Source organism: Atractosteus spatula, chromosome 9 (assembly GCF_055471065.1).
Source record: "Atractosteus spatula isolate fAtrSpa1 chromosome 9, fAtrSpa1.hap1, whole genome shotgun sequence".
In the NCBI taxonomy this organism is placed as follows: Eukaryota; Metazoa; Chordata; class Actinopteri; order Semionotiformes; family Lepisosteidae; genus Atractosteus; species Atractosteus spatula.
In genome coordinates, this window is record NC_142714.1 from 16672517 (window position 1) to 16695890 (window position 23374).

The 23374-nt window shown below is 35.5% G+C and overlaps 1 protein-coding gene across 5 annotated transcripts in view; it reads right to left on the reverse strand.

Moving 5' to 3' along the window:
• LOC148828300 (ryanodine receptor 3) overlaps nucleotides 1-23374 on the reverse strand; it is a 175379-nt gene that overhangs the window by 49042 nt on the left and 102963 nt on the right. For all 5 annotated transcript variants that reach the window (XM_088924859.1, XM_088924857.1, XM_088924858.1 and 2 more), the window contains 11 exons: nucleotides 15572-15845; nucleotides 14917-15031; nucleotides 13043-13175; nucleotides 11284-11387; nucleotides 10307-10442; nucleotides 6655-6841; nucleotides 5201-5309; nucleotides 4415-4535; nucleotides 3210-3379; nucleotides 1870-2090; nucleotides 1055-1145 (listed from right to left, as the gene is read on the reverse strand). In XM_088924859.1, the coding sequence (XP_088780985.1) occupies nucleotides 1055-1145; nucleotides 1870-2090; nucleotides 3210-3379; nucleotides 4415-4535; nucleotides 5201-5309; nucleotides 6655-6841; nucleotides 10307-10442; nucleotides 11284-11387; nucleotides 13043-13175; nucleotides 14917-15031; nucleotides 15572-15845 (1661 nt within the window). The remainder of the gene's footprint in view (nucleotides 1-1054; nucleotides 1146-1869; nucleotides 2091-3209; nucleotides 3380-4414; nucleotides 4536-5200; nucleotides 5310-6654; nucleotides 6842-10306; nucleotides 10443-11283; nucleotides 11388-13042; nucleotides 13176-14916; nucleotides 15032-15571; nucleotides 15846-23374) is intronic.

Consider the following 23374-nt stretch of genomic DNA (forward strand, 5'->3'; position numbering starts at 1 on the left):
TATACAATTTTGGTTACTGATTAAGTGTTTTGGGTGTCATGTCATGTTTTGGGTGTCAGTGATTTAACCGTTTGAATTGTCAAGCCTGGTGAAAATCAAAAAAAGGAAAACACAGAAACGATCCAATATGCCCTGCTTATCAGGTGTGCACTGTTACTCACTATTTAGGGTGCTCACAGTCAGCAAATTCTAACATGTCGAGACATAACAGCCAAACACAGTCTGTCAATAATAGGGTACAATCTGGGAGGTCCTGAGTCATGACATTTCATCATGATTATTGGGGAGGCCCATGTGTGATGGTCTGGACAGCTATGTCTATTTGCTATAGAACACCCCTTATAGTGATTGATGACAACCTGACTACACAGTGCTACACAGATCAAGTCCTGGGACCTTCCTGTTGACCTTCCTTTGGGCTCATCCTGTCTTAACATTCCAACAGGACAATACACATCTTCATGCTGATCATGTAACAACATTTGCAATCTGATGGAAAACACAACTCACTGTTTGCATTCTTTACCCACTCTAATAGCAACACACTCTAGTAGCATGTCACGCGGATGGTAAAAAACCCATTAGTGACAAATGTTAATCAGCATAATTAAATTACCTATGTCATATCTATTTAATAGAATGTCAGTACTCCTGTTACAAAAATATTTTGGCATTTTCATGATAACTTTGTAAATTTGTTGCAGTTATAAGTGATAACTTACACTTACCATTTTATGTTATTTTTCTTCTAACACCACTATTAAAACTGCAAAATAAGCACCTCTTTGTCCTTATGTTGATGCAGACATCACTACCTCTAACCTTACTCAGAAACAAAATATCAAGCCCGTCTTTCTTGATATGACTAGACAAGAGCAGCAAACTTTCCTCAGTTGAGGTACAATGTGTTTTTTACCGTACTGTACACTGCATGGATGAGAACCACATACAGTATAACCAAGAGTTCGTGAAGCTTTCTGAAAGTCCTACACAATTATGAAAATAAGCATCACATTTTACAATACTCATATACAGTAGACAATGGTGAACTTACCCTTAAAGGCATCTTGCAATACTCATTCAGCAAAGGAACATCAAAGACTAGGCGCCGCAAAAGCTGCTGGAGCATCGATGGCCGCAGGTATCTGTGTATAGAATTAAACGGACAACTGCTTATGTTGCATGCATGAAAAGGGACTCCACTCAGGTGAAAAAAATGGTTTTATTGGACACTCAAACTAGAGTAACACACCTTGTTAATGTTTATTTTGCTCTTCAGAATTTTAAGGTCATAAGTTGCCAGTAATCATCTAATGGTTACTTTTATCTCATTTCATATTGTAATTCTACAAGGTGCAGAACTCAATGGATCCTCAACTGGATATGGTAATGTGAACATATTTTGTGATGCAAATAATCCCTTTGCCTCTGGCTTGAATTAATGTACACAGCATGATGGCTATTAAGCGGAATCATTGCAATTTCATTAAATATAAGGCTAAGTAAAAACTGAAAATGTCCGGAGGACACTTGAGAAATGTTTGTAACAAATTCAGTGGTCATTAGTGTAACCTGTTAATGTGTTAAACAAACATGTCCTTAATGCTAGAATGGAACATTCCCTTTTATTTCACAGAAGATTGCATTTTCCCCTAAATACAGTAGAATATCTTAAAATCCAACATCCTGAATGCAAGATAAAAAGAATTAAAATCACAAATACAAGATATTACATAGGTCCCAACAGTGACACTCAACTATAATACTGGAAGTTATAAGTACTGTATGCAGTAGTACAGCAAAACTTTCATAGCCATCTGAATGTGCAGAATCACACAGTGCCACTAGGTGGCCCTTCAGCATTCTTACCTACAAATTGAGAGCAAGCATTCTTCGATGGCATCTCTCTGGGCTTTGGTAAGTGAGCGGCCTTTGGAAAGGCGGTAGATGGTGTGCAGCGTGGAGTCGATCAGAGGGGCGTAGTGCTCTGTGCCCTCAAACTGTGAGGCACAGCGTGTAAGAACAGGCAGCACTGCTGAACAGATGTACCTGTTCAGGGCCAGAGCTGTTTCAGTAGTGCTCAGTGCTTCCTGGAACAGAGCAAGTAGACACGTCTTATACTGAGAACGAAAAAGCCATCAAGTTTAAACTTACTGTTAAACTCTCATAATGAACAAGTATACTACATAGGAGTAACGACTTAGCTTTGCATTTTTGTGCTGCATATTTATATAGTCTAGCAAAACATTGAACTTTGTAAAAAAGCCTCCATTTACAGGTTAGAAGGACTCTCGCAGCTTAGGAATTACCAAGGAGTCAAGTAACATCCAGGAGATGCTCAGTATCTGATGCAATAGCACCCCATAACTGGAACAGGATGGAGTCAGTGGTTTCTGTGCTGAATTCTGCTATTTCCATTCCAGATGCACATGACAAAAAACTACAGAAAGATCACAGCATGTCTCTTTGATTCTCCCAGAGCAGAGGGAATTCGCGAATAGAAAAACATGACTAAAAAGCAATATGCAAACTACAAAATGGGGTATAATAAAGTATAAAAAAATTAATATAATATTTAGAAAATTGCTAATGAAGACTTCAAAGCAGTGCTAAATACTTGAGGACACCAGCCACAGAGCTACAAAATGAAGAGGAATTGTTTGAGCCAGGCCACATTCTGTGTCTTTTAATTAAACTAATAAGAACTGAAATACTGTATGTAGCACTTGGTAAATTGGTGTTATTTTTATATTTTGTCAAATTTATGCAAAGCACTGCATTTGATTGCTGCTGTAAAAAACTTCAGACATTTCATCCCTTACCAAGCATATAGCAGGGTTTTGTAAGATGAAGACATTTCAGAAGAAAAGGAAATATCAAAATCATATTAAAATAAAACACAGAAATGTTGTAAAAGCACAAAAGAAATAGGTCCAATAGTAAAACAACAGCATGAACGCACAGTTTTAAGCTGTATAATTCATGCCTTGTTTCTTTTCTGTAGCTGTTTTTTTTAAACACATTTTGTTTATTATAATTTCAGCTTCAGTAATGGTCAGGTAATATACAGTATATGGTTTGTTATACTACACATAAGCTCTTCTGGCTATTGTCAGGCTGTGTGCTGACTCCACAGAGAGTCCACCACTGATGACTGATTACTTCAACACAAATGAAGGCACATCCACAGAAGAAGGTTCATCACTGACCGTGTCAAGGGAGGCGGATGCCCGCAAGTCTGGCAGGAAGCCGACCTCAAGCAGGTGGAGCAGAAAACTTTGGTCCTCGATACCGTAAACGCGGTCCAGGAAAAGCACCATGGGAGCCTTGTGATCCGGACAGAAAGTGGCCGACATGTCCGGCTCCATCACAGTGCCGTCTGAGGAGATGAGGCCATGCATACACCAGCAGAGACGCACAGACAGAGGCAACAGAGAAGAACAATTAGGATGACTGTCGGCTAAAGGGTTAAACAGGTTTAAAACACTGCACACCTTTAGACTCTGACTGGTTTTCACAGAAATTCTGAAGGACATTGCAGGAAGTTCACGTTATGTCATGGGAAGTGAAGTAAAAAAATGGCAACATTTTTAACTGGAAACTGTTAGCCTCAATTTAAACGAGATGCCTAAGAATGTGTATGATTTTCTTTGATTTTTGTTATTTTAACTGAATTTTTTCACCAACAACATACTACTGATGGTTTTTGTTATACTGAGGACAACCAACACATAAAATGAAAGAACATACTTGTAGAACTTAAAAATATTGCAAGTTGGCATCGTTAAATGTTTTCATATAAGGCACTTTATGCAGAGCTAACTTGAAGGTTTTTATAAAGGCTAGATTTAAATACTAGTCATATCCAATGGAGTGTTAACTGTTTTTGCTAGCTATTGAAAATCCAAGCTTAAAGCCAAACCAATGAAAAAAATAAAAGTGTGAACAGAACAGCACCTTGCTGTAACTGAGGTGCATAATTCAGTCTCCAAGTATGCAGAAAGCAATCAACCCGGAGGTAAACAAAAATGTCATAAAACAAATTCAGGTAGCTGTGAAACTGAGTTGGGGGCAAGAACTGGTGAAAAATATGGGTTGTCATGATGCCCACGCTGGTACTGTAACTCATGGGGGCACAGTTACAGGGATTTTGGGAATGAAAAAATGGATGAATGTGAAATAGACATCTGAGCTGATTAACATTTATTTTGTTTGACCTTAGAAATAATTAAGAATCAGCTTGGATCTCTTCAGAGCAGCCTGAGCGCTGACGGGTGGATGGCTATATCATTAAGGTTTAGGGCACTTCTATATTTATTGAAATCTTAAGAACTGCCAAGGCATTAATGTTAGTGAGAGCAGTCAAGGGCAAATGAAAGATGCTGTCAGTGTGCTGTGAGCCTCTGAGTCATACCTTTATTCACAGTTGGCATTTTTAGTGGTATGCTGATGATGCCCACCAGGTCCTCCGTGGGCACAAGGGAGCGTAGAATAGCTCTAATTCGGAGAGCTTCACCTTTCCCTTTGTTAATCAGCTGTAGGACAGGAAGCACAAATCACAGCGTACAATCAATGAAGATTAAGAGGAAACAGTGCGGACACTGGCAAATGACATTGGCGGTGCATTATGATATTGTTTTAGACATTGCAAAAGAGGATGTCATATAAATGAATATATATTCACTTAGATGTAGATCCTGTCTTAACTAAACCTTGTACATGCTTGACAAATCAGTTATGGTGATTTACTATAGCAGCATTGATCACTTCTTTTGCAGTTAATTTACTCATCTTGAACATGAAACATATTAGGGTAAACTTTAAAGAACACTGTTATGTGTATGAGGGCTGCTTGGATTTGGATGTAAAGACATCTTGAAGATGAAAAAATAAAAGTCTCAAAACTTAGTTATTATCAGATACTATATTGAATGCCTTGTTTTTTTCCAGAACAAATAAAGCAAAGTGAAAACAGCAATCACACTGTTTTTATATTACTCAAACAAAAATATCTGAATTATGCAGACAAATATTAAGTACAATAAAATAATATTCAACACCATTATTTTATTCATTATCAACAGCTGATTTGGTTCATGTATTATTGGCCATCTTCTATTTAAATTAAGGTCAAATGGGAGACCTACAGTATGTTCTATATGTCATGCTATAGTGATTCACAGTTCTAGGCATTACTTACATGCATCTCTGGAGCACAGCGCCCCAGCAAATCGATTAGAGCAGAATAGAAAGACATTATAGCATTGCCCATATGGACAACCTCCTCCTCTTCCTCGTCATCCACAGATCTAGGAAATACAGAGACATGTGTTTCAATATGCTGGTACTTTTCTATTACTAGTAAAACGTTTTTAAAAATAGTAAAAGTACTCATCTCATCACACAGTATCTAATAAAAATTCTATATAATGATTATATCTTAAAAAGCTTAGCCCCTCTAAGTATAGTGCACAATAATATCTACATTCTGTAATACTTCTGAAAGTAGAATTGGTAGTTTTATTTTGAAATTCATTCTCAGCAATGAGTGTCATTGCTAATGCTGATCTGAAGTTTTATTAGAGGTAGGAAGGTGGCAGTGAGATAAATTAAACTTTGGAATTTCCACTAAAACACAGATCAGTGACACTTTTCCAGTATATGAGATTCATTTTGATTTAAATACCTAAAATAAAATTTCATAAACACCTTTTTTGTGTATAGTTTCCTCATCTATTTTCATAAATAGCTTCCTTTAGCTCAAGTGTTTACAAATCTTCTATTTAAAGCTCATTGTTTCTGCTAAATGGACATACAGTAACACCTACCTACAGTATAGTACAACAATAACATCTGCCAGCTGTCTGATCTTTTTTTTATTTACTGTTTGCTAATTCTCCTATTTTGGTGTCACCTGTGAACTATTTTTCCATCTACACCAGAGTCTAGATCATTGATACTGTAGAAGTCAAAAAGAGCAGTGATCCTTACACAGATCAATAAGGTACTAATTAAACCATCCCAGTAAGTATGGAAACATGAATTATTTTGAATGCTGCCTGCAATTTAATCAATCTTTTAAAACCGATCAGAAAACTTCTGAAAATCAAAATATATCATGTCACGTAATTTGCATGTATACTTTAGCACAATTACGTATTTAAAGAACTCTACCTATTTAATTAAGCACAACATACAGTACCTTTCTAAATTGCTGTTGACTGTTCTCAACCTAGAATTCTACTGCCATGTAGATGATCTTTTCGTTTAGTTCTTATTATTGTTTCCATGATCATACATGTAACAGAAGACATATTAATCTAGAATTATACTAGTATAATTACTAGTATATTTGCTATGTTAGCAAGTAGTTAAGAGAATAACACATTTTAAGTAGATTTGGTAGAATAGCATCAGTTCCTGAAAGTATCATATCAAATATTAAGTACATCCACATTAATGTGCCTCTTCCACATTATACTGTTGAATACATATTTCGTCTCTGTATTAACTTACTGTACGTATTACAAGTCACTTGTCAATGTAGCAGAAGCCCATATATACAGTAGTACTGTGGTCAAACTAATTTGCAATGACGTTTCAATGATGTTGCTGGTACTGTAAATAATCTGAAAGTACTTAAAAACCTCTTACACATCACGGTGAACACCCTGTAGTGCAGGGGGGACATCCAGAGCTGGGTTTTCCGAGATCATGATGGCCTCTTTCATGGCTGCCAGGAGGCCATTCCCACCCTCACCCCGAAGACCTGGGCCAAAGCACTCAGGACGACGGATCAGCAGCTTGACCACTACGCTGGAGTTCTCCGCGACGCTTTCAGCTTGGGAAAACAAGACAGAAAGAACCATCCAGAAGAGCATCCCAACAGCACAGCTCACAGAGCTAAACCTTGTCCTGCCCGGTCAATGTTTTCGTTCAGTATTCCACTTTATCTCCCACTTTATCATTATTGAATGATTTCAGGACCTTTAGTGGGAGACAGTCCTGGATGTGGCATGTAAGAGTTCCCGGAAAATAAACACTTCAGCCTTAAACTTTGGATAGTAGTCATTTCTAACATCATATCATTAAAGCATAACTCCCCTTTTTGACTTATGTCTTTGAGTCACAACAGGTGAATAACAGGTTGTCCATTTTATAAACCCTGGTGGAAGGTACAACATTTCTACACCCTCTCTTGTGTACCATATGGATACTAATATAGTACAGAGGATTATAGAACACTGTATATTTAGAAGGATTACATTTTTGTAATCCTTCAAACTGATAGAATAAGAATAATTTAAGAACAAATAAATAAGCACTGGATATGTTGTGCACACATGTCTCAGGCTATCAGTAAAAATCAAATACAGGTTATAAGCTCATCAGCTATAAAGTTCCCTGAAGTTTTTTTTACTGCATCCTAATCAAGAGCTTTTCACTTAAGAATATCTGAAGAGCTCCACGGTGTTGACTCTGTCCTTTACTGTTGAGAATACAGACAATGCTACTATCTGTACTATCTTGAGTGCCTCTTTTGTGAGAACAATAAACAAATATTTTAGTTAAAGGGGAACTGCAACACTATTTTTATATTTTGGGGTAAGAAAGAATCAATCTTGTTAAGAGGATTTCAAACCACAATAAAAGTAAAATTTACACAGAAACTTTTCCAGGTATGCGCAGTGTTACATTCTGTGATTCAGAATGAGGCAACAAATCTTCTAGTGATGTGTTGCAGTACATTGTAAAAAAGCAGACTTATGAATACATCTCTTTTAATCCAATAGAAATATTGCTCCCGACTTCAAGATGGTATTGCTGATAAATGGAACTTACTTGTTAACTCCAAGATCTGCCAAAAAAAACAAAGTTAGCTAACAACTAATTAACAACTAAAATTACTTTGGAAACTTTCTTCAGTGAAATATGTGCTGCACAACCCCTACTTATTTGTTCATTAACCACATTGTATTAGTATTTACAGTTACTAGCGAGCGGGAAGGGCCTCATCACGTCACAATTCATGTGAACTCTCGTTCTCAATTGTGGCAAAACCAGGGGTTTGCGACAGTATGGTGACTTTCAGAAGTATTCAAGGATTTTGTCATTTGAAATTTGTAATTTTTTCCATGCTGTCAATGAAATTATTTTATTACCGAAATGTACAGTAATAACTGGTCTGCAAAATTGGGACTGCAGTTCCCCTTTAAGTATTTGCAGTACATAGAGTACACCAAGAGTTAAAATGTATAAACTCATAAGAATTGAAGTGCTTCATCATGATTATAAAAAGAGACCAGATTCAAATGAAGGATTAGGAACAGTGTATACTATTTAATTCCACAACAACAGATAGGTCTACACTATTACAAGAGTCTTTACCAAGCACTCAATTATTGTAAATGGATGATAAAGAAAGACCAAGTGAAAAAAGGATAAAGATAGTATTTCTTAAAGACAGAATGAAATAATCATAATGTGAAAAGCAGGGTGGATATTGATAATCTGAAGTACCTCTAAAAAGCTCTGTCCAACTATATAAAGAGGGTAATTTTTTTTTCAGAAAAGGCAGATCAAAAGATCTTTATACTACCTTTATACTATAACAATTGAAAGATAACAGTTCATGCAAATGAATAATTGCATTTTCCCAGGGCAGTTTAAATGCTATTATACGCACGGTGCTAAGATGCTTGTATTGGAGGTCTAAGCAGAATGAAATGACAATCGATTTTTTCAATTTACAGGATTAATATAAAGGCTGCATTGCTGCCTTTGCAGAGTTGGGGCCCTGGGTTCAATTCCTGGGATGCTATCTGTATAGAATTTGTCTGTTATCCCCAAGTCTGCATGGGTTTCCTCCGGGTACTCTGGATTCTTCCCACAGTCCAAAGACACACTGGTACTTTAACTGCCTTCTGTACTGACTGTGTCTGGTGTGAGTGTGTGTGTACAGTACTGTATTTGTGTGTTGTCTGCGCTGGACAGGCGTCCCTTCCAGGGTGTATTCCCCCTTGCGCCTGATTGTTGAGAGAAATACTCCCTTAATGTGCCATTAATAAAAAATTATTCAAGTCAGCCAAGTACTCTTATCTGTTGTTTTTAACTGCTTTTGGTTTTCTGCAACAAACTAGAGGAAATTGTACATGAATTACAATTTATGATACCTGCAATCTCATCTCAGACTACTCATCGGTCAGTCAGGTTACAAGGAATACAATGAAATAAAGAAGCACAAAATACAACAAATAAAACAATCAATAAACACCTTTGTCATTAAAAGTTTCCAAACAAGAACAAAGACAGTTTATGGTACAGTATGTCTGACAAAAAAACTGCAATAGTGGTGTGTTTGGACCAACATTTCTAAACTGTATGCCATATTTTCTTATCAGAGTAAAACAAGAATCACAGACTAATTATCATGTTACCTATATAAAACATTTATGCATGCACTAATTCATTAAAACAAATAGCAGGATTAGAAGACATTAAGGCTTTCATACATCTCTGTGGGAATAAGTTGCACCAAAGCTTGATGATTCAGCAGGAAAGGGGTCACATGTATCTGCCTTTGTAGAGAGATTTCCATTGCAAACTCTATCAATCATTATATTTCTATGTACAGACTCCCCTATGCTTGAGCTTTTACGCAGTAAAATCAACCTTCAGGAATTCAGGAAGAGGTTGTGCTTGATTTGTGTTTCTCAGATTAGCAGTGGATTGATACTTCTAGGTTCACTCTAAAAACATTCAGTTTGCTGGTCAGGGTCTGCCAGAATCTATTCATCTATACCACTGCATAAAAGACAGGTTACAGTGGTTTCACAATCTTCTCAGCATCAGAGTACAGTATCTAGCAGTAAGAAACACACTCTATTCTGCACCAAAGCACAACAAATGATGTGAATATTGATAGACCTTGTTCTGGTACATAGGAAGCTGTTCAGATGTGCCTATGCTAATTTTATTGCTTACTTGACCATTGCTGCCACAGAAAAACTTATTTTAATCAATATGCACATCTTTCAGTATGTAAAGGTGATTGACACTCTCTTTTTAGATGTGCCAGACTTTACTCTCACATTTCCTATGGCATGAGGAATGTATGTGACCTGCGTATGCCACCACAGATTCTTACAGACAACTGCAAGAGAGGCTGGTTTTTACCTAAACTGTATGCAGTCCCAGGCCTTGTTTTCCCATTTCCAGGGAACGTTTCACAAGACAGTGATCTGCTCTCTTAATTTGGATCATGTGCTTTTCGTTAACATTCAAACATTCATTTAACAAAACATACCATTGACAAAGACTGCGAAACGAAGGAAAGACAGATATCGCTCGCCCTCAATGGGATTCCACCCGATGTCTGGGTATCCTTTAGCCAACAGCATGGGGCAGCTCTGGAGGCCACAGGCAGCCAAGTATGTTACAACCTGCCAAAACAGAAACACTGCTTCAAATTTTATTCACTTACAAGAGACGCTGAGCAGTCAAACTAATACCACTAATAAACATTTTATGTTTTTTCCTTTTGTTGGTATTTCTTCCAATGTTTATCGAAACACCAGAGTACATATATTTCCTTTTCAGTACCTTACAATAGGAAACATTTATATACACATACTGTATACTATAACCATAAATTTATACTATAGACAATTATATCATCCTGCTTCTTTTATATTCTACTGCTTTTAGGTATGACTTATTTTAAAGCTTACCTTTCCTGAAACTACTTTAATTTAAGGTAAAAACATAGCTCAATACTTCCTGGCGATGTGTCTTGGGTCACTATAGCATTATTCCAGTAATTCTGCATAATTTCCCCTGTATTAAAATTCTGTGGTGTTAAACAGGATCTGTACAATCATGAAACTGATTGACAACATAACAGCTAAGTTTTAATTTGTATTCATGCTGCTAACTAATACTCAGCTAACTCTGAATTAATAAATATATAATATAACATAAAACAAATCCCATTACATAACAACCCATTTCTGGTTATCTGCTCTGTAGTACTTATAAAAATTGTAATGATTTCATGATATCTCCACAGAGATACCTGGTGTTGACCTACAGTATATAGGAGCCTGTAGCTCTTATGGAGTGGATTACAAAGCTATGCAATGGGAAGCTTACTGTATGTCCCTGAACATCATTATCAGATGACATTAAGTACCTGACAATATGTATCACTTCACACATAGTGTTCACACATACACCTTTTGACAGTCTTATCTAAAGTATATAAGAACATTGGGGTATTAAGACCTTGTCCAGGTCTGGTTCCTCTAGTGCCAGGGCCAGTCCATTATTGTCCATCACTGAGGCTGCAGCCACGTCCAGTGGGGTAGAGCCCCTCATGGCTGGAGATGCTAGAAACATAAAGCACACAGCTCACATTATGTTTTTTTTTTACTTTATCACCCTATTTCATACACATTCTTCTTTTTCAAAATACTACTAATAAGTCTCTTCTGTGAATTTACTCTGTCACAGAAAGTAGAACCCTACGAAAATGGACAGCAGAGGGCAGCATATTCCATTTCAACACATCTAGATGCAGTTCCTAATACAGCTGTAAAAATCTGTTTTCAAAAGCTTGGGAGATTTGATTATCCATTCATGACATGCAATTTGATACTGCTGTTTCTTCATGAGGAATTCTTACAAAATAAATATCTTTCTTCTCCTAAAACAAAAATGACATCAAAATTGGATGTGCCAAACAAGGCCTCAAAAATAACACTCGTTAATTTTTTCAACATCCACCTCCTTCTGTTTCAAATCACAGATAATAGATTGGTGATGGTAAGTAATATATTTCTTTATAAATGTGCTTTTCATGAAGTCTATATACAGAAATATTTTTGTCACATCTCCTTCTTAACCTTATTATAAGAAAATATATTCACAAAATTCATAATTAATTGCTACAAGGCCGTACAATGCAAACCACTTATGCTATCAGACCTGAACAGAATGATTTGTTTTGAACCAAGTTCAATCCAGAAGCGAGGAACATCTGCAGGCTTTGGTCTTGAACAGTGTATGACATTCTCACTGATGCAGGTGTTCACAGCAGCAGGTGCTGTTCATCACTTTGTCGCACAGTTTTCTTGCCAAAACGCCCTGTGACTCACCAGCCTTGTACTGCATTACTAAACACTCTCTCTGTTTTCCTCTCTCCTTTAGTCCCTGGAGTTCTACTCCACACTTTTTTTCCTGTCTCCCCTCATCCCAGGTCTCTGTCACCACTGGATCACTGAGTGATTTGCTGGCAGTAAGATACCTGGTGCTCTCATCTGATTAAGCCAAGAACCTCATTGATTTCTGAACATTTGGTATTTTGGAAAATGAATAACTGAATCTAAATGACTATAAATGACTAACACAAGAACAACAAGATTAGGTTAGCCTTTACACACTCCTCTGCATACTACTCTGAAAGACGCAGGGTAGCTCAGTAACTGGTATCATGCCTCATTGAGCCAAACACAGCAATCCTAGTAATTTATTATTAGTAGTATTAATAATTAATATTAATAATTATTATTATTTTATTCTAATATGTATTAATTTATTTAAAAAGAACATGAATGGGCCCCTTTTAAAATCAAGCAAAGGGTTTTAAAAACATTATCCAGTTCATCAGGTGTCAAGTGTTTCGTAATTTGTAACAATATACTGTACTATGTACTAACTTTATCCTCAATGCTACAGTATGTGTCCAATGTCATTCAGAGAAATCAGACAACAGTTATAGCACCAATCTACTTTCTCCTTGAAATTTATGTGTGTTATAGGTTTCATTGGAAAATTGAGACACACAGTCGTCTGTGTACATGCTGTATCTATTAGACCGCTACAGAACAAGGTGTGTTAAAAAGAAAACGAACAACCTACTGTATAAAAGATGCCTCTATCTCGGCTTTCAATCATGCACAGTTCACTACTCTATTTATACTTTATGTCCATTCTAAGGTGCACAAATGCCAGTGGTACAGTGTAATGTGTCAGCCTCACATACCCAAACCCACACTGCTGTTTTCTAGAAGGTAGCTGAGGTGATCAAACATGGCCTTCTGATTCTGCCGGCTGATACGGCAGAAGTAGCACAAGAATCTGCAGCAGCTTGCTACCATCTTAGGAAATGCAATCTCCTGTTAGAAGAAAAAAGTAATAAGTACAGCTCATGCATCCTGATCCCAAGAAAGAATATGCAACAGGTAAAAAGTACTATTGTAAATAAAAAAGGATAGGCATAATTACATGAAGAGATTGTATTATTTTATATATACAATAATAATATAATATTTAGAAATTGTGTTGAAATTGAAGGTATACATTCTTATATGGAAAAAAGTAAGACTTTAATATCTGCTATATTAGTAATTTGTTCTGTTACAGGCCCACAAAATAACCAAATTAACTGAAAGTGACAAATCCCGATCTCTTTCTTTTCTTACAGAGACTGCATTCAGTTTCTGCAATTAGTTGAATTAATTTGCTTTGAAGTTCTTCAAAAAACTTGTACACCCCATGGGCTATTTCATTACAACATGAAAAACCATCCCCTTATTTAAAAGCCGAGTCATAGGTTAATTATACATTCATCCCTCTAATGGTCTGTATTAGCTCCCAGGATACCTCAACAGCAGCTGAATACATCAATAGTTTTAAATGGAAAACTAAAATAAATGGTGAAAATACTGTTTAATTGCTAGAGCGCATTTTGTTGTGGAAAAGAATATCACTTGTCTTAAAAGAAAAACAAAAGCTAAAAAAAGCAAAGCAACAGTACATCAATCTACGAGAAAAGTAAGTTCTAATTTTTAGAAATACTTGTTTTAAAAGAAAAAAATGCTAAAAACACAAAAAAAATCAACATCAATTTATGAGAAAAAAGTAAATTATAATGTTTCTTTACTGCTGCATCCCACAGAAGATAATGTTTTATATTTACATACAATTTAAGAAATTAACCTATTAACACGGGTAACATTTCTTTTAGATAGATAGATAAGACTTTATTAATCCCGTAGGGAAACTGATTTGTTACAGCAGTCCAGCCCAAGACAAACAAAAACAGACATCAGAATAGTTATAAGAACAAAAGACAACAAAATAAATATAAAATACCTAAATAATAAATACATATGTGTGTGCAAAATGTGATGACCATAGTCACTGTAGAATCAATAAAATTATGTGCAAAATGTGCATAAGTTTATACAGACTGATTGTCCAAAAAGTACAATGGAGCAAACATGCTGTCCATACAGGTAGATGAGCAAATGAAGGGCTAACAGTCCGAGCCTAGGGCAGCGTTATACACCCTGATGGCCGCCGGGAGGATGTATTTTATAACTTTTATAACTTTGTCCATGATTGGTCATTGTCAGCTCAATTCAAGACATGACTGGACACAATAAGATAGCTACAAAGAAGCTTGAATTACCCAAAGGATCTACAGTATACTACATTAGCTTGCACCTTAACCAAACCTTAACCACTTACACCTCAACCAAATCAATACTGTAGCCCCACTCATTTTCACTAATCACACATTGTAATCCAAGCACTGTCCTAGAAGAGTGTTATTTGCAAGAAGATTCTTCATTATAACGCAAGACAACTTTGCCATTCAGCAAAGGGTTTGTAATTTGCTATTTCAACTTACCTGCAATTGGCAGATAGGTTGAAATTTTGACCACATTCATGCATGAATATAGAGAAGTTCAAAAGCAAAAAAAGCCCTCAAATAAAATTGCATTTTGGTCACTTGGTTTGTTCATTACTAGATCGAGCACTTAGCAGCACTGTCTACAAGATTAACAACAAATATGATGTATCCTGGCAGCATGCCAGCTCTGACCATATCCCTGTGATATATGAAATTACCTGAGACTTGTCTCCCCCAAGGACATTAACCATCACTTCCATGACAGTCTCATGCATGCCAAGCACTCTCATCAGATTGGGATGCTGATAGAACACTTTATTGTTCATGATATCCCTGAAAGTAGAACAAAGAAAAGACACAGAGTGGATAAGCATTACTATCTCACTGTGCAAGATACTCTCTGTTAATAGAATGAAATGTAAAGTTTAAACAACAAACAAAAATTCTACTGAAGCCCATTTAAACATACATAATTAAGGAATCACATACAGGACTTCTCTGTGATCATTTTGTGCTTTCCGGTTTAGTTCATAAAAAACTTTTTCCCAAATTTTCTAACTCTGGACTCTGCCCCTCAATACTTTGTTAGAGCAGAAATACTTAAAGTGACCAAATATTTCCATATGCCACTGTAAACAGAACTAGCAAGAATCTTTAATGATACTGAATTGTAGCAGAAAGAAAACAAGCACAACAAAAACCAAACAGCGCTAAACTCTTGTGATGTTCATATTTTTATTTTTTCAATCCATTTTTATTCTTCTTCCACAGACCTCTCTGTTGCATTCTCTTTCAGCTCGGCTGGCTGAGAGGTTATACTGTACTGTAGGTACAGTATGAGACATTTACAGTTTACAGAATAAGACTTCCTACCCCAGTCCGTTGATCATCAGCATCTCCTCCTCTCTCCCCATGCGCACACTGAGCAGGGAGCGGATCTGGCCCAGTGAAGCCAGAAGGTTGATGGTGTCCTGAACGGAGATGGCACTAATGGTGTAGCTCTTCCTCATGGAGCGCAGGAGCTCCCCGATACTGTCGTACTGCCTCCGCAGAAGACTGAACATCACCCTCACCAGCTCAGGGTCCTGAATGTGGCATTCCTGGGCCCAGCTCACCATGGTCTGAGAGATCAGCTCCTTCAGATTGGCTGCAAGACAGAGCACCAGGATACTTATATCACAAAAATAGCGTCGAATCTAATTGGTATCACTCTTACATCACGTCCAATGATAGTACTATAGAGGGCTACTGTATACTACTGTAGTACTATAAAGTTAAATTGAATTTTCTATTTGTATTAGGTAAGTATCTGTTTTCAATGTATTCTATCAGGTCATTACATTTCAACAAAAAATGGAAAATATTCATTTTCATGCTCATGTTCATGCTGATGGGCATTCCAATTATGAATAAAGCACTTCCACAAGCACAGAATCCATGACACTAATGAGGTCATATCCATTTTATCTGTTAAATGTCATTAAATGACAGTGAAAAATTATTTCTACACCTAAATGTGATGCACAGCAAATGGGGTTGTCTGTCACAAGAGGTGAGTCCATATTTGAAGAGACATTACCACACCAAACCCAGTGTTTAAACATTCAATGGTTTAATTTCACATTTTACTGTGGCATCTCATTATTAGAGCTTAAGATTTAAAACAAAACAAATGAGTATTTTATCAATACAAATGCAGTGTAGGAAATTTGTGAAATAATATTTTCTCTTTTCTAGAACTGTGCTGATTGCGATACTCTAAAAAATCTTCCAGGTATAAAGAAACGTTTCAAGGATGTACAAATGGATGCTTTGAAAATAATTCATAATTAAAGTCTGTTTGCTGGGCTGTTGACTGATGAACACTTCACCGGATTGAAAGACAGCTTTCATCCTGAAGAAGGAGCCTTCAACCTGCTATGGATTATTGTAACACCCTCTCAGCCTCTCAGGAGCATCTCAGTAATATTTACCAATTTAGAGAACACACTGAAGACAAATAAGCATGGTTCTGTTCAGCTGGTTTTGAAACGTGATTTTTATTGCTGGTCAAACTATCAAGACAAAAGCGACCACATAAATGAAAAGATATACAATTCTTTTTTTAAATTATGGAATTGCATCCAAAAGCAACATAACATTGTATACAGTATACAAAAAATATTTTATGGCTTGCATTTATTACTGATATCAAGTGCTATTAAAGAAAAAAAAATCAATTCCCATCTGACATTCCTCATGCAATCTAACAAACACTTATCAATTCAGATGACCTGTGACCGGAGTCATACTACATTACTGTACATAGTAAAAATACAGTAGGACTTTAGTTCTATAAGAGTGCCATTATATCCTGTAAAACCCTTGAATTTTCCTTATTATTCAAAAACAAAAAGAAAGTTTTATAAATCCTTTTTCATAAAAGAGAGTTTCTGAGCATTGCAGAATTCACTCAAAGGTGTTTTTTTCATATACATTGAAGAATGATGTGAAGAAGGGGGTTTACATTAAATCCTTTCTGTATGAGGTTTAGACTTCTAAATCACAAGCTGGAGTTTATGGCAGGAAAGGGGGTTAACTGATAAAGATTCCAGATGCAAGCTAGGAACCCCCCTGGGTGTAATCTTAAACTGACCATTTGGCCAGGATCTCCTAACTGGCCAAATACCATGACCCCCCTCTTTACCATCAGACTGAGCGACGTCAGAAACGGAAAAGAAGATACTATATAACCCAAAAGTTTGTACCGGCACATTGAACAATACTTCGGTTTTGTTGTTTCTTGCGGGAAACAAGACTTCGGCTTTATTGTTCCTTGCATGCAATAAACTCATCTGTTTAACTTCATCTCGGGATTCAGAACCTTATTCTTTCTGTTACAACAACATACACAATAGTGCAGCTACTGAAATGTGACAAGCTGATGTACTGCTGTAGACCCCTGCTCTAAAACAGTATCAGGGCAGCTACCATGACTATAAACCTTAAAGTGATGTTAAAACTAAATCAATAAGCCACTGTCAGCATAAAAAGATGTTTGGTGAACCACACAGGAGCTATATCGAATTTAAAACTGAGACATTTTAATACCATTGACTACATTCATTTCAACCAGAGTACATAAGAAATTTTATTTTTAAGTGAATGTACTGGGCCACCTCTTTGTTGGTTTATAAACATATATCTACTCGCTACTGCAGTTAAAAATCCAATGTAATTTATCAGCTCTGACATTTGGCAGCCAATGAATGTTCTGGTCAATTATATCCCATATGCTGTATGGCTGAAGGGGTAACAAACTGCAATTGTTCAAAAGTATACTGCTAAGCACAACATTTTTTCCAGTCTCATAAGACAAAGGTAATAGATCTTTATACAGTATACACATGGAAACATTCACTTGCTGTCTGAACCATATGAAATGTCAATGTTTCTAGTATAACAGAGAATAGAACTGTACAGTATTGGACTTTTCTGAATAGTGGACATTGTATACAGTACATTACTGCCACAAGTCAAAAATGATTTATTAAATACTTAGTAACAATGTTTGTGGTTTTTAGACAGAAATAATATTACAAACTAGCTGAGGAATGTGTTCACTATATTACAACAGAAATTCAGCAAGATCTGTAAGTGGCTTTTATTCCCCCAAGTGTGTGCCAGCATATTTGTAAGTAAAAATTTGCTTAAATAGGAAATTAAGATTTTGTTTCACTTCTCCTACAGTTCAAATCTGGAGACAATTGTGTAATTTTGCCATAGTAATATTTTACATCATTAATAAAATAATTATCTTTAACAGAAGTACTGAAATCCCCTTATTGTATAGTTAAAGGTGCAGGACCAGAATGAAAGTTGTTTTCAAGTATCAGACTATATCTGCACATCCATGGGCCTGGTTATTTTACATCAAATCTGTGTTGGACATTTACATCCTTCCTACTCAATTCAGTTAAATAATGTCCTTAAATAATGACTGTTGTGACTGATTGGGTACCTGCAAATTAGCCTGTACAGAATTCTTTTCATCTGTAAATACTCTGCAGACATTGACAGGTGGTAGTTTGAGGGTCGAGTTCCATAAACAATAGGCTATTTTATTTCTTATGAAATGTGTTGGCTATTGTAATTTTAAACCCTCACTATGCACTAACTCTTCACATGGTGACCAGACACAGACAGAGCTGCTGACTTAGATAGCCCGAAAGAAGGACTCTGGATGCTTCATCCAACACACTGAAAGGAAGCTTGAATTTAGCAGTGTCTGCCTCCAGCTGAGGTCACAGCCAATTACAACTAACAATTCAAGCAGATTAACTTTTAATGCTTTGAGCCACCAGCAATGCTGAAGGCATTTTAAGTCTATTATGAAGCATGATTTTCATCAAGGTACAGTGCTGATGGGTTTACAGGCTTTTCTGTGTGCATTCCCTTGTGTTTCATCATTAACTCAGACTCAATAAAGGCAGTACAGTGACATAGTGCTGATGCCTATCACATTCACTTCTCGAACAGCATGAGCTCGATATGTGCCTGTTAAAGCACAAAAGACTGGATAAATCAGTAGATCAAGTAGCACACATGACAAGGTCTTCTCTTAATCAAAAATAAGATTTAAGATCTCTTTAATATCTAACTAATGCTTATAACACAATTACATTAAGTACTGGAAAAAAAACAATCATTTCGCATTGAAAAGGTAGACAAGACAGAACACGTTTATTTTTTATTATTTGTCTAATTGAAAAGCAGGATTTAATGTACAATCCAATACAAAGCTACAACTGTAAACATTTATTAAAAAATCTTCATTTTAAAAAAGATAAATCAAGAGTCACAAATTGTACAAACAATATTGTAAATGCTTTCTAAAATGTAAAAGAATGCATTTTAAATAATGCTTTTATTTCTTCTGTGAAATCTATTTGTCAGAAACATTTGCCTTTGAGTTTCATCTCTTGGTGTAAAGGCATACTGTATTACAAGTGACTCAGGAAGAAACTATGAATAGTTTTGTTAAGCTAAAAGACACAGGGTCCATTAGGAAACCTGGTGGACTATATAGTCAATTCCCAGAACTGTCAGGAAGCTTGTTATAGTTTCAGTAATAAATTTCATACTCCATTTCAAAGTTACATTGGATTATTAAATGCATGGGAGTATTGAGATGATCCTCTTAGTGCATGCTTTCCTCTAATGTTACTACCACTTAACAATAATATTTGTAATACTGTTATAAAAAAAGTATAACAAACATATGTTATAAAAAAGTATAAAGGTTTTTCTCAAAACCCACAATGATCCCCAAACACACTCTACTGGAGTAAAATCCAAAAGAATTTCTGAAGTCACTTGACTATATCACGAAGAACACAAATTTCAACAGTTTGGTATTCTGAATTTTCACAGTATATTTTTAAATTAATCCCGTTAAAAGCTATGAACAATAAAAACACACAATGTCCATTAATTAAAATAAGATGTCCAATTATTCTGTACAAAGAGGGATTTTATATTCATCACCCTCTGCTTGGTCTATCATGGCACCATTTTGATTACAGAATTTTCTTCAGAAACTGTGCATCATTTACAGTACAGTATATATCCTAAAACGTATGATCATATGATCTACAAGAACTGTTCTTTGTAGAGGCAGAAAATCATGAACATAACATGTAACAGATCCAAGAGGAGGATGTTTTTCTCTGTTACTTTGGTTGAAAAGGGAATGTACTGTAGTGTGCAACGTAAAAAGAAGTATCTTTCTTGTAGCACTAACAAGAAACAGTTGTGTAACCTATGAATGTAATGCCACAGGGAACCCACATAGTGATCACATACCAGCACTTAAAAGGTGAAAGCATCCTGACTTCAAAAGCGATAAAGCTGCCTTCCACTGTAAATTGTTTAGTCTCTCCTTTATTGCCTGTCTGTGCAAAAACACAGCCTTGACAGTTTCTCTTTTTCATTCCATTACCAACAATATCCTGAATGAGAAACATAAATAACAAATCCACCAAATTACACTATTCTAAATAGGAACAGTTAACTGTGAAACACTGTGAAATTAAAATCCTTAGCAATTAAATATATAACATATTTTCATAGTGAATACGAAACGTTTGTAGAGCTAAACAAGCAGAACAGTTGACCTGAGCTCAATTAAGCCATACTGTATAGCTTATTTAAAAAGTAAGATACCCCTAAAATTTTCTGAAAATCCTAAGATGGACATTTTCACAAAAATGTGAAAGAATGTGGGCTTGCACTGAATTTTCTATAATAAAGGACATCTAAAAATGCTTGGTTTCATTTGAAAGATGTGCAGTATCACTCAGTTCCTTACGCAGAATAGCTCTGCATGAAGACTGGATACAAATACTGAGCTTGCAAACCTTTGGAATTCATAACTTCCAATTATGTACTGAGATGTAATGTGTTCAGAAAAATGTCTGTAAACGTTCAATTATTGTATCAACCTAGAAGCACTATATCATCTTAATCTGTATAATATACAAACAACACTTTGTAAAATGTTTGCTTCAGAGCATGGTCTGCTACTGAAGTGTGCATAGAAGGTTTCTACAGGAGAAAGCGTCTTGCTAAGAAAAGCCAGAACATTATACATTATACATCATAATTTGTCCAAAAACCATCACTAACACTAAATTACTATAGAAGTAAGACTAACACTAAAATACTAAATTAATAGTGGATTACACAGAAAATCACTGGAAAAAGATTGGGAGGTCATTAGCAGATAACTATAGTTTTCTTATAAATCTAAAAAGGATGTTTAATATGTAATTTGGAATTTCTTGGCATTTTGAAACATAACTGTTTGCTGGAACTCTTAATATATTACTGTTTCCATCTCTCTTCAAACAATTATGAACAAATAATTTTATGAAAAAATGATTTTAATGAAAAGGTTATAGGCAGTTATTTTAGCAATAGTATTATAGAGATGGTACATTTTTCCAAACTATAGCCCCCAAGCACACCTTTCAAAAATGTACTTTTCATGTTTGTTTGCTTCACAAATGCCTTGATTATAAGTACTGTAGCACATTTCTCAGAAGTTTTTTTTTAAATAATCCTAATTGTATCCTTGTTATTTATGAGTAATCTTATTACATCACATTGTGCACTTAGAACTTCTATGCATGCATGATTTTGTAATGAGTATCACTAGAACTGGCAAGGTGTTTACAGCATTGTTTTTGCTTTGAAGCCTTTAACTTGATGTATTAAAAAACATCACAGTACAAGACAAGTGCTGTATATCAAGAAATACTGGTATTGGGAAATAGAGGTTCTTTTTTCTTACTTTAGCTTTTAAAAACAGATGAAGATGAGGCTGTGGCTTCTGTATGTGTATATATAAAGCACTTTACTCAAATGCAGACAAAAAATGAAAATTTAAATAGCTACATGGAATAACTATTATATAATATATAATATATATTATGTTGGATCACAGTATTACTACAAGATTTTAAAAATTATTTTGGAAGATATTCAGTGGGATTTTATGAATAATATAAAATACTTCAGTGTTTGTGATGTCCACTGTGATGAGCAATGTGTATTTTTCTTTTAAAAAAGAACTTAATTTTTACCACTTTCTGAACTCCTTGTGTATAAATATATACTGCAAAAATATACTAGAAAAATGAATGTCTAGAAAAAATATTTAAAGCAGGGAATGAAGCAATTGGTAAAGAAAAAAACTTAAAAAAACTAGTGTTGGCTAACTATAATATATACAGTACTTCTAAGCTTCAACATCAATCACTGGAAATGTGTTGTTACAGAATTGAAACTGTACTTTTTTAAAATTTTACTTGGAATCAAAACCAAACCAAAATCAAAACCAGTAATTGTACATTGAGAAACCAGAGTGAGTCCTAACACAATATCATGTAGTTTAACTGTAAGGCAACCACTGAGTACTGAACAAGTACCGATCACATAATCCCGGCAAGGTTCTTAAAATACATCTGAGAGCATACCCACAGGTGAATCAGACTGTGGTAATCTGTCAATCTGCCAGAAGAGATTCTGAAGCCTATGCAGGATGTACAATGACATTTTCAATTATCTTTGCTTCAGCTTTAGCATCATTCATCTGTACCATCAGAAGGAGTCCTATACACTGAAACTAATAAAACAACATTTACAAAAGACATACCGTCAACCCACTCAAGAGATGAGAACAGACAGGAAGAAGTTTTAATTGTCTGTATCTCACTCAGATTATGTCTCTACTGACAAGAGATGTTAAGTTTCCAAAAATAAAACTACAATTTAAATTATTGATCGAACTGGTTAAGCCAACAAAACTGTAATTTACCTCTACTGCAACATTTAAAGTCACCTGAGTCTACCATGGTCAGTCATTAGCAATTAATTCAATTGATGCCAAAAACACTAAAGCAATATCCAAAATCTGTATAATTTATTTTACTAAAAACATACATGCCTAAGGAGAGCGACAAGTTTATTTTGATTCTTAGGTTTATATTTATTAATTGAATTAAAAAGAGATTACCGCTTAAATATTATCAACACAAGTCTCAAACATTACACTAAGAAAACATTGACAATTAGTGTTGATAGTGTTGTTTTTGGAGTCATAATGTTTATTATTGATAGTCACATGCTGTACAA